Consider the following 12,765-nt stretch of genomic DNA (forward strand, 5'->3'; position numbering starts at 1 on the left):
CTGAAAAGTGCAGAACTAATAGAGATACATACAGCATTCGCAACATAAAGCAAGGTTGGAGACTAGAAGATTCTAGTCCCCCCTCCCCCCACCACCTCCAATAATGTAGTGGATATTTGGAACAAACATTCAGCAAAAGTAATTGATGTGTAGATTAGGTCCATTATAAAATAATAGGATAAATATTTGGTTACAAATGGGATTCAAAGTTATAGGGTTGAGTGCAGAGAGGATGATCAGGGAACACTATGGCCCAGAATTTGCTGGAGCGAGGCATCACACAGCATGCCCCGTTAGTTAGACTTTTCCCTCACCCTTCAGCTCGAAAATTGCTAGAAGTGTGTCAGCTAATAATGGGGCAACTGGGACCTTGGTAAACGACAGGACCAACAGTCTATCTCCTTAACCAATGAGATTTAAGGCATCTGAAGGAATGAGACTCCACAGTTTCAAATGTTCCCTTTCTGGGCCGGAGTGGTTAAGTGGCATTGCAGGAACATAAATCTCCTCATTAAAAGGGGCCTTACGCTGTTAAGTAGCAGCCCTAACTTTCTGCAGCAAGTTTAATTCATAATGAATGTGCCAATGCAGCAATTTTTTGAAATTCACTGGGAGGTTGAGGGTGAGATGCCCTTTTTGCGAGGCTAATGGCGGAGCAGCACAAATCATCCAGCAATTTCCTCGCCACAAATTGTTGGACAATTTACACACTAATAACAGTGTGCGTATTAAACTCTGCGTTATTTTGCCAGCAAATTCTGGCCCTATAGTTCCTGTACTGCTGTTATCATGGAAATGCCATCTGCAGAAAGCAACTTAGCAGGTGGCTTCTTGCTTTACTCTCTTTGGGGTCAAGAAGAAATTCTAAGACCTTTTTCTTAGTTGACTACATAAATGATTAGAGTTCACGATAGGTCAGAGTGGAAGGAGTGGACTTGATGGGATGAACAGCCTTTTCTTGTTCTACGCATTCTTATGTTCTTAATTTTAAATGGTACTTGACAAGCAGCAGACTGAAGCCAGGAAGTTAATGGCTGTTTGCCACCACCCATCATTTAAAAAAAACATAGTTATGATTTATGTGGGACAAAAACCCTACCTTAACCACAAAAGAGAAAATGCTGGGTAGGTCAAGAAAATCAGCTTAACCTTAGTTGAAAGGGTAATTTACAACAGGAGACCAGTTTTCAATCATTAAATAAAAAAGACAAAATTATTTGAAGTACTTAAAGCAAACAACTAACATTGATATATTAAAAGACAGTAACAGACTGATAGAAAAAAATGATTAGAATGTGAACCAAACTAAATAAGAAACTGAAATGATAATCTGAGATGAGAAAAAGAAAAACTGGAAGAAGAAATTTCAAGGAATATTAGGAACAAGAGAGTAGATTTTACTTTAGCCAAAATATTAACAGAGTGAGAGAACGAAATGACATGATAAAAATGTTAGAATTTTCTCCTATGCAGTTTTCACTGTATTAAACAACCAGTGTCCTTTCTGGTAACTGGAGAGGAACCAGATGCTTCGATTTCATGCAGGAAATGGAAGACAGTAATGAATTGGTCACTCAAAAACTTAAGTTTGGAATATCAATAAGGCAAAAGAATACTTTAGAAAATGAGGGAAAAAGTACCAGGATCTTGGCTAAAATCTTTTACAGCTTATTAAACACAGGGATAGTACTGCAAAATTGGAAAGTAGCTAATATTTTTCCAATTTGTATTAAAGAGAAAGGTCATGAGTTTGTTTCTAGGAATGATGGGCTGGTTAACTTGACATTGGAGTTATAAAGGAAGTAATTCAAGTTCAATTCAAGAAAGTACAGGCAATAATTCCCAGCCAACATGGGTTCATGAAAAACAAGTCATGCCTAGCAAAGTTATCAAAATATTTTGAGAATGCAATACAATTGGGGTGTGGGGGGCAGGGTGGTGGTGTTATATATCTTGACTTTGAGAAGGCAACCAATAAGGCAATTCACAACAGGCTTGAGGCTAATGTAAAAGCCCGTGGGATAAAGAATGAAGTTGTAAGTTGAATAGTGAATTGATAACATAACAGGAAACAAAGGATAATGATCAGTAATAATTAGTTCTAATTGGGCAGGCATAACCAACAAAGTACCTCACAGACCAGTCAACACAGAATGCAATTACTTCTTCCCACTGCATCACTTATTTATCACTGTGAAATAATTATTGCAAAATCTGCATGTAACATTATGACAAAGATGTTGCTGAACTCTCGCAGGCTCTTTCCCTCCCCCGAATGGTGATGATGCTCCCTTTAAAAGTAAAACGACTAGATAAATTGTTTTCTGGTGGTATTGGTTGAGGGAGTAATTTTAGCCCGAACACCGAGAAAGCATTCTGCTTCACTTTGATTAGTGCTACGGGATTTTTAACGTTCACCAGGACAAGGAGACATAGCTTTGATCCAATATTTCATCCGAAAAACAGCCACTCTAACAATGCAACTCTCCCCCAGTATTGCACAGGAGGGTCAACCTAGATTACAATCGTAAACCACTGTAAGGGGTTCAAACCCACAAGCTTCTGATCCAGAGGTGAGAGTGCTACCAGCCGAGACAAACAACTACAAAGGAACGTATGAAGCATCAGTAATAGAACCATAGAAAAGATACAGCACAGACGGGGGTCATTCGGCCAATCGTGTCCGCGCCAGCTTAATATTCATATATGTTCCGTAGAGGTCCATGTAAATGAAGTATTCCTTCAAAAATGCATTCCCAGGTATTCGGTATCTCTAACAGTTGTTAGGAAGCTAACCTCAAGTGTAATTCTGCACAGTTTCTCCCACTAAAATAACAGATACATATAAACCTTGAAGTTGCAGTGTAATGTTATCTTATGAACATTTAACACACTTGAATCTAATGCTTCTCTCCACAATTTTTTAAAGAAAATGTTAATCCATTGGGTTAATCGCTCTGTTAAAATAGCAAAGAAAGGAATTAAATGTGAGCACATTAAGCATTTGTAAGGTAACACAGTAATTTCCAGGTTATGGAAACTTAAAAATCACCAAGATTAGCATCTTCTACCACTTGGTGACACAACACACTGAAGCACCCAGGGAAGTCAATGGTTGGTTTGGGAAATGGAAATGCCACATTAGTTAGCAGGATTGTAGTAATCAGGAAGAAAAAAAAAGAGGACGATGTGACGAAAAATGTTTTAAAATTCTAAGATTCTGTCACAGTACATAAGGGATTAAAATACAGATTCATTCACGGAATTATTAATTTGACTTGTTTAAACGAATAGGTCTGCAGCCTTTGTAGAGAGATAGTCAGGACATGCAGCTTCCACAGACAGTGAGAAAAGAAAAAGAGCCATTATGTGATATTACTTATAGTTTAGCACAGCAGTTGTGAACTACATATCATTTTCTACTACACGAGGAGCTAGCATATGTTCTTAGCTTAACAACCACTGTAAAAATAGATTGTGTTACTGCTACTTTTCATTGTTAAAATCAAAGTCCAGTGTAGCGTTATTCTGCTGCCTTCCAAAGCGAACGACATGATAAAACCAATAGCTGAATTAAACTGAAGAGGGTTCTCTGATTAATTCCTGGGCATGCTATAAAATCTACTTAGCTCTCTATAACACAAGGTTTACCCACGAGAATAGTATGTGACATGCAAACAAAAAAAAGTTAAAGAATAAAGAAGCTCCAAGAAGAGCTTTACTCTATTAAAACCATGCTTGATGCCAACAGCAGATGCAAGAATTAGAGAATGTCCAGTTTTCCAACAGTGACAGCCCTCATCTAGATAAGCATAAAGTATTGAAAATGTTAAAAAAAAAGAGACCTAAGGCAGTAGATGATGTATCTGTTTGGCGCATCATCACTGCCGATGAGGATACTGACAGATTGAAATGAAAATAATTGTTAGTGCACATTCTAATTGTATTTCTTGATAATGGCCCTTCTTTCCAGTCAGGCATTTGAAAGTATGATTCGATGTACTTTGTTTCCACGCTTGTTTTTTTTTATTGATTAGATTAGATGTTAAAAAAAGAGACCAACTAAGATTACTTGTATGTGCAACAAAGAGCCATTCTACTTACAATAGTTGTACGCAGGACAAGTTTAGAATTTAACTTTTAGTAATGACTTTTCTTGACTTACAAAATACCCACCTGCCTCTGCTTTTATTCAAGATTCCTACACGGTGAGTTTGTGTTCTTTGACTTGCTGTCTGTGAGAGACATAGAGCGTGGCCAGGAAAATAATAGTATAAAATGTGATTAAATCATAAGATATCAGACTTTCTGCTAAGAAAATGCAGCTATATTTAATACCTTACTAAATTGTGTTACCACATTATTTTCCATTGCTTATGCTGTGCAGAAATCTTTCTATGTCATTTGCCTTGCTATATTGAATCTTCTTCATTTTTCTGCTGGGTTTCATTGATACTGATGGATGGACTTGTTCAGTTAGCAGTCTTTTCCTTTGTATTAGCATTCCTGGGTAATGACCTCAGTGTGCACAAATTGGCTGCCGCATTTCCTATATTACATTACAACAGTGACTACACTTCAAAAGTACTTCATTGGCTGTAAAGTGCTTTTAGACGTCTATATAAATGCGTCTTTCTTTCTATGTAGGAAACAAACCAACCTCTCTAGTTTTGTTAAATGTATCAAAGAAATAGTCTCTTCCAGATTTTTTTGCTTACTTGATCGACTGTAGCACCTTGTAAATAGGAGAAACACAAACAAATTCATATAAGAATAAACCAGCACCAGGATGGAACTGAAGGATATGCTACAAGCCACCAGTTAGGAAGACACACCATTGTACTAAAACTACATGTATGAACAAGAAACATCTTCTAGTCTATCACACTCCACAGACAGAATAATTCAGACCCCTAACGTTTTAGAATGTGTACAAAAAGGAGTAACAGCCCACACAACACAGCCCAAACTGAAGATGCAAATAGGTCAGTGGTTAGTATCCCTTTTCAATAAGAAAGAAAACATGTACATACATAGATCCTGAATTGGAAAATAAAGCCTCTAAATCTAAGATAAGATGCCCCAAACAAGGTTAAAATATGTCACAAAAGATAGAATGAAAATATATCCAAATGGAATTAGAATGGGGGAGGGGGAGCAAAGGGAACAGCCAGGAAGAGATTCAAATTTGGAACAGTCACAGCAGCCGATGATGAATAGATATTACACAGCAGAGGTTCTGTATCAACTGCTCATGCCCTGATTCAGGCTCCACAGTTCTGCTCTGTACATTAAGTTCACAGTCAGGCGACTCATACATAATCTCTCAAACTCCAGCACATGTACTAATGCTAAGGCTGCTGGTTGAAGTTTTCATGGAGAAATGGTCAGAATTGCGGAATGTAGTAAGAACATGCGAACGTCCGAAAATAATGGACAGCAAAAGACCAGCTGGTCCATTGAGCCTGTACCTTACTGTCGTGGTGCATCCTAACACCTATCAGGACCCACGTAATCTCCTGGGAGAGTCAAAAAAAAAATATTGAGAAAAAAACCCTGGGCTAAGTTAGGGGGAAACAATCTGGGAAATTCCCCTTTGACTCCACAGTGAACAGAAGACACATTACCCAATACCCCACCTACCTTTTGTACATTTGATATCAGCCACTGTTGGAACTCATCCAGCTCCCTTTTGATTGCTTGCAGCAAATCTACACTCACTGCATGAGCCTGCAACTTGTTACGACCGGTCAACAACCCTCTGTAAAATGAAAAACCTCCAGACACCTAACCTAGTTCTATGCTTAGATAACTTTTATGCATGTCCCCTGGTCCTCCCCAATCTACCTTTTTTTTTTATTTGTTCATGGGATGTAGGCGTCACTGGCAAGGCCAGCATTTATTGCCCATCCCTAATTGCCCTCGAGAAGGTGCCGCCTTGAACCGCTGCAGTCCGTGTGGTGAAGGTTCTCCCACAGTGCAATTAGGTAGGGAGTTCCAAGTTTTTGACCCAGCGCCGATGAAGGAACAGCAGTATATTTCCAAGTTGGGATGGTGTGTGACTTGGAGGGGAACGTGCAGGTGGTGTTGTTCCCATGTGTCTGCTGCCCTTGTGCTTCTAGGTGGTAGAGGTCATGGGTTTGGGAGGGGCTGTCGAAAAAGCCTTGGCAAGTTGCTGCAGTGCATCCCATGGATGGTACATACTGCAGCCACGGTGCGCCAGTGGTGAAGGGAATGAATGTTTAGGATGGTGGATGGGGTGCCAATCAAACGGGCTGCTTTGTCCTTGATGGTGTCGAGCTTCTTGAGTGTTGTTGGAGCTGCACTCATCCAGGCAAGCGGAGAGTATTCCATCACACTCCTGACTTGTGCCTTGTAGATGGTGGAAAGGCTTTGGGAAGTCAGGAGGTGAGTCACCCACCGCAGAATACCCAGCCTCTGACCTGCTTTTGAAGCCACAGTATTTATGTGGCTGGTCCAGTTAAGTTTCTGGTCAATGGTGACCCCCAGGATGTTGATGGTGGGGGATTCGGCGATGGTAATGCCGTTGAATGTCAAGGGGAGGTGGTTAGACTCTCTCTTTTTGGAGATGGTCATAGCCTGGCACTTGTCTGGCACGAATGTTACTTGCCACTTATCAGCCCAACCCTGGATGTTGTCCAGATCTTGCTGCATGCGAGCACAGACTGCTTAATTATCTCAGGGGTTGCGAATGGAACTGAACACTGCAATCATCAGCGAACATCCCCATTTCTGATCTAATTCAAATAGTCTATCCACATAGATTGAATCTAATCTGTTCATTATTTTAACAACTTCAATACAATCTCCTTCAAGTAAATGCTTTTCGAGAGTAAAAAGACCCAGCTCTCTAAGCTCATCCTGGACCTAAGGGCCTCTAAATTAGGTATCAGTCTAGTGGTTCTCCTCTGTACCTTTATCAGGGCCTCCATATCACCCAACATGTGAGGGGGCCAAAACTTGACACAGTATTCTAGATGAGGCCTAACCAAGGTCTTATACAAGGACAATATAGTGCTTTTTTTTGTATTGGATTGTTCTAACAATGCATCCTAACACTCTATTAGCTTTTGCTATAACCTCGAGGCACTGGTCATAAACCTTAACCGATTCAAGTACAATAACACCTAGATCTTTCTCCCGTTCATCAGCCTTAAGTTCACAACCCTGCATGGTGTACACATTCTTGGCATTAGCCCTACCCGCATGCATAACACTACATTTATCTGTATTAAATTACATCTGTTAGACACGGACCCATTTCCCCATCTAGATCTGCTTGTAATTTATTTTTCTCATCTAAGGTCCCGGCACCCACACAAATCTTTGTATCGTTCACAAACTTTCAGACAGTTCCTCTAACGCCCCCAATCATTAATACAGGTTGTGAAGAGCTACAGCCCTAACACTGATCCCAGCGGGACTCCACTAGTAACTGGTTTCCCCTCTCCCCTGCAAAGCCACTGCCATTAATAACAACTTTCTGCCTGTAAGAATTTCTTATCCAACCCAATATCAGGCTCTAATCCCACAGGACTTTAATTTTATTAAGTAGCCTATTGCATGGCACCTTGTCAAAATGCCCCAAATAATGGTAAGAATCCCAGAAAAAGGTATTTGATGTACTCACTCACCATAAGGGAATGGCAGCTCCTTTGATTTTTTTTACAGAAAAATCGACAGAATGTAAACTGAAAAACACTAGCAAAAATCCTGGAATCTCATGTAATTAATGCAAGATTTGACTTAATCATCCTAAACCAGAGGCCCCGACCATCAAACGACAAAGAAAAAATAAGAATGCAATGTAAGGAGTCTCTCTAATGTTTTAATTAGACATAGAAATTCCAACATATTGAAATAAGTGTCTCCGTTAATGGTTATCAGATCTCCTATGTTCTATAACGGTATCAGAACCAAAGGAAAGTTGCTGACAAGTTTATGGATTTTAGTCAACAGTTTCTGTCATGAAGTATCTATAATTACAACAGTGTTAGAAATGAGCCAGCCAGGAATCTGTACACAATCTAGTGATACAATAGTTGTTGGAAGACAACTGCAGTCTGGCCTCAATATCATTCTGACTTTTAAGTGTGCAGGATCCACACAATCTGGTATCTGCCAGCTGGGGCCAGTTTTACTCTCAGCTACTTGTGAAGAGGATAGTCAGGGAAAGGAAAGTGATTCCTGACTTACAATCCAACCTTCTGAAGGTCTATTGAGGATGATGGGCTATGTCAAGGGAATTGGATATATAGTTGAAAAGGAGACATTTGCAGGGCTATGGGGAAAGAGCAGCGGAGTGGGACTAATTGGATAGCTCTTTCAAAAAGCCCGCACAGGTACGATGGGCTGAATGGCCTCCTTCTGTGCTGTATGATTCTATTTCTGGGGGCGGGTGATAGAGGCCTTTACTGCGCCAATGGTGTGAGCAGTCAGTCTTCCAATACAAGCACGCAGGTAGCTGGTGACAGCACCCACATCCTCTGTAATCCAGGCGTACCTTTTAACAAAATTGATTCTCTAACAGCAATTACTTAGTGTACATAAAACCCCGCCTTATTGCAAGAAATCTTTTGGTGCCATGAACAATACTTAAAAGTTGACTCAAGGACTTAGAAGACTGTCTTGCATGGACACCGTCCTCTCAACATAAAAAAATATGAGCACATCAATAATTTTAAGGACAAAACGAGCAGATACAAAAGCTTCTAACAAGTCTAAATTACAATTCCAGCCAGCTGGAAACAAGAGCAATGTTAAAGTATTGTATGCTTCCTCTTTACCTCGCCTTCCTCTTCCTCCTGATACTGGTCATAGTAATCCTGGCTGGACTCGTAGGCAGAGCTGGGTCCCAGCAGCAGGACCTGCAGGAAGCACAGAGACACCAGCAGCCCTGACACGCTCCAAACTCGTCTAAACTTCTGACAGCCCACTCCTTCTTTGCTTCGGGGAAGTAACTCGCTTAAGCAAACGCACATTTTTTTTTTCCTTTTTCTACTTCAAAAAAAAAAGCTAAATGAATATCTAAAATCAAAAAGTCGATGCTTTTTCGAAATTTAAAAGAAAAATAACTTTTTCCCCCCCCCAAAATCCTGCAATTTTTTTTTTGGAATATAAAGAGAGAAAAGTAGTTGAAAATCGCCAAAATGTCCTTGTTGATGATGTTGTTTAAAAAAAAAATCAACAAGCCCCCAGTGTGCTTTCTGCTCATCAGCTTTTTTTAAAAAAGCCCTGCGCCTTTTTAATGTGGAGCTGCTTATCTTGGGATGAAAGTGGTCGCGACGTCAGAGGCTGGAAGTGCAATAAAACGCTGAATAAAAAAAGGTGGGTGATGTCTGGGGGCGGGCTGCCTGCGCTCTTTCCTCATTGCCTGTCAACATACTTCTCTCCCCGATCAAAAAATATGCCAAAAGCGTGTTAGTGCAAAATAATAGAAATATGATCCCGTGCGCTCGCCCGCTTAACCGTTTCAAAGCTCAGCAATTCCCCCCCGGCGTTGATAAATTGTCTCCTAACGCGTTTGTTGTGTTGAGATTGCCCATTTAAACCCGGTGTGTGAGGAACATGCACCTGAAAAACAAAGGGACGAGAGAAGGGCACCGTTTCCGGCCGAGACAACCCCCCCTCCCCCCCCCCCCTTTTCATCACAACTTTCCGGGGTTCATTTTCCAACTTGTCGCCCCCCTCCCCAAGGGCGTAAAACTGGCGCTGCTGCGGGAGCGCCCGATTTTTATTTCCACGACGGGCCGATTCCGGTAAGCACCCGGTTTTACGCCCAGGGCATCAAGTTGAAAATCTCCGCCTGAAACTCAAACCTCTTGTCTTTTTTTTGTTGTTGCAGATGTTTTGACAGACCTGCATTTTCTGCTGTTTCAGATCGGCGACCATCAGAGTCTTCCTTTTTATTTCTTTTGTGTTATAATGTAAAGAGTTCCCAGAGGGAAAATGTCACTTTGAATTACAAAACTCTGATACAACAATCGTTAGTGTTGATGTAGAATTGCAGAAACATTACAGCACCGAAGGAGGTCTTTTGGCCCATCGAGTCCGTGCCGGCTCTATGCACAAGCGATTCAGCTAATCCCATTCCCCCGCCTTATCCTCGTAGCCCTGCAAATTTTTTCCTTTCAAGTACTTATCCAGTTCCCTTTTGAAAGCCATGATTGAATCTGCCTCCACTATCCTCTCAGGCAGTGCATTCCAGATCCTAACCACTCACTGTGTAAAAAAGTTTTTCCTCATGTCATCTTTTGGTTCTTTTGCCAATCACCTTAAATCTATGTCCTCTGGTCCTTGACCCTTCTGCCAATGGGAACAGTTTCTCACTATCTACTCTGTCTAGACCCTTCATGATTTTGAATACCTCTATCAAATCTCCTCGCAACCGTCTCTGTTCCAAGGAGAACAACCCCAGCTTCTCCAGTCTATCACGTAACTAAAGTCCCTCGTCCCTGGAATCATTCCAGTAAATCTCTTCTGCACGCTCTCTAAGGCCTTCTCTTCTTTCCCAAAGTGCGGTGCCCAGAACTGGATACAATACTCCAGTTGTGGCCAAGCCAGTGTTTTATAAAGGTTCATCATGACTTCCATACTTTTGTACTCTATGCCTCTATTTATAAAGCCCACGATCCTGTATGCTTTTTTAACCACTTTCTCAATCTGCCCTGCCACCTTCAACGATTTGTGCACATATACCCCCCGACCTCTCTGTTCCTGTATCCCTTTTAGAGTTGTGCCCTCTAGTTTATATTGTCTCTCCTCATTCTTCCTACCGAAATGTATAACTTCGCATTTTTCTGGGTTAAATTTCATCTACCACGTGTCCACCCATGCCACCAGCCTGTCTATATTCTCTTGAAGTCTATCACTACCCTCCTCACTGTTTACTACCCTTCCAAGTTTTGTGTCATCTGCAAATTTTAAAATTGTGCCCTGTACACCCAAGTCCAAGACATTAATATATATCAAGAAAAGCAGTGGTCCCATCACTGACCCCTGAGGAACACCACTGTACACCTCCCTCCAGTCCGAAAAACAACCGTTCACCACTACTCTGTTTCCTGTCCCTTAGCCAATTCTGTATCCATGTTGCTACTGTCCCCTTTATTTCATGGGCTGCAATCTTGATGATAAGCCTTTATCAAACGCCTTTTTAAAGTCCATATACACCACATCAACTGCATTGCCCTCATCCACCCTCTCTGTTACCTCATCAAAAAACTCTTATCAGGTTGGTTAAACACAATTTGCCTTTAACAAATCCGTGCTGGCTTTCTCTAATCAATCCACACTTGTCCAAGTGCCTGTTAATTCTGTCCCAGATTATCATTTCTAAAAGTTTCCCCACCACTGAGGTTAAAACTGACTGGTCTGTAGTTGCTAGGTTTATCCTTACACCCTTTTTTGATCAAGGGTGTAACATTTGCAATTCTCCAGTCCTCTGGCACCACCCACGTATCTACGGATGTTTGGAAGATTATGGCCAGTACCTCTGCAATTTCCGCCCTTACTTCTTTCAGCAACCTAGGATGCATCCCATCCGGACCGAGTGACTTATCTACTTTAAGCCTTTCAGGTACCTCTTCTTTATCAATTTTTAGCCCATCCATTATCTCAACTTTACTGAGACTCTGGCAGCATCTTCTTCCTTGGTAAAGAGAGGTAGACTTTTCTTGATAGATATCATGTAGTCAGGTCTCAAAGACATAGGGGCTGTGTGATATTAGTATTAAGTACATTAAATTTTCATATCAAATTATTTTCCCCATTATATTAACTCTTTGTTAAAATAGTGGGTATAGGAATTTCATAGGAACACGTTAATGCATTCATTACTAATGTGATAAAATTTCACCCCGAAAGTATCTTGTTTATAAACAGAGCAATGGTGTCAGGAGATAATGATCATTGGAGGCGATTTTCTGTCTCCATAACATATCGGACAGATGGTAGGCAAGGCAACACAAAGGTGATGTTGGCAGGAGGCCCAGTCGATTTTAGTGGTCGGGCATCATTTAAATACAATAGGCAAGCTGCCAGTGCTAATTGTGCCACTTATAGCCACCTCACCGCTTGGATGGGCAGGAATCCCGGCGAATGTCACAGGCCTGCAGCAGAACCTTAAAGAAGGGGGGGATGAAGTGTTGAGAGCGAAACATGGCAGCGGTTTTCAGAAGCAGGGAAATTTCTGCAGCAGCCACAGCAGCAAGGAGATTAAATAACAGAAGTCTTTAAGGCTCCAAATACACAAGAGACTGAAGAAAAAAATGAACTATTTCCAGCCTTCCGCTGACTGCAGCTAAAGGAATACCGTTGGAAATGGCCGTCTCCTGACCTGTACAGCCCATGGTTTGTGGGCAGGTTGAGGAAGTACAGGTAGCAGCACTGGTTGAGCTAGAAGCGGAGTTGGGGGTTCAGACAATCAATTGACTTCTATTTCCATATATGTATTGGGCCCCTACCTATTTCTGGTGTGAGTACTAGCTGCCTAAATCAAGGTCCACCGAAGATCAGAACAGGTGGACCCCCAGCAGCACGTCAATGTTTTTTTTAAGAAAAATTGTCCCAACAGTGCCCTATTATAACAAATTTTTCCCTGATTTTCTCTTTTTTTCTATCTCTAAGGTGCACCATTCTTCATGTTTTAGCCTAGGCAATGGGTGTTTGCTGTACCTTATTCCTTATGAGGAAAGCAGTACTTTTTTTATCTAACAACACGGAAACTGCGACAGCGCATGAGAA

The 12,765-nt window shown here is 41.2% G+C and overlaps 1 protein-coding gene across 1 annotated transcript in view; it reads right to left on the reverse strand.

Annotated features, from left to right (window-relative positions):
* LOC137332078 (vascular endothelial growth factor C-like) overlaps positions 1 to 9,267 on the reverse strand; it is a 58,958-nt gene extending 49,691 nt beyond the window's left edge. Inside the window, exon 1 of the mRNA XM_067995800.1 lies at positions 8,808 to 9,267. Within this exon, the coding sequence (XP_067851901.1) occupies positions 8,808 to 9,002 (195 nt within the window). The 5' untranslated portion in view covers positions 9,003 to 9,267. The remainder of the gene's footprint in view (positions 1 to 8,807) is intronic.
* Between the last annotated feature and the right edge of the window lie 3,498 nt (positions 9,268 to 12,765).

The sequence above is a fragment of the Heptranchias perlo genome, chromosome 14 (genome assembly GCF_035084215.1).
Source record: "Heptranchias perlo isolate sHepPer1 chromosome 14, sHepPer1.hap1, whole genome shotgun sequence".
NCBI lineage: Eukaryota > Metazoa > Chordata > Chondrichthyes > Hexanchiformes > Hexanchidae > Heptranchias > Heptranchias perlo.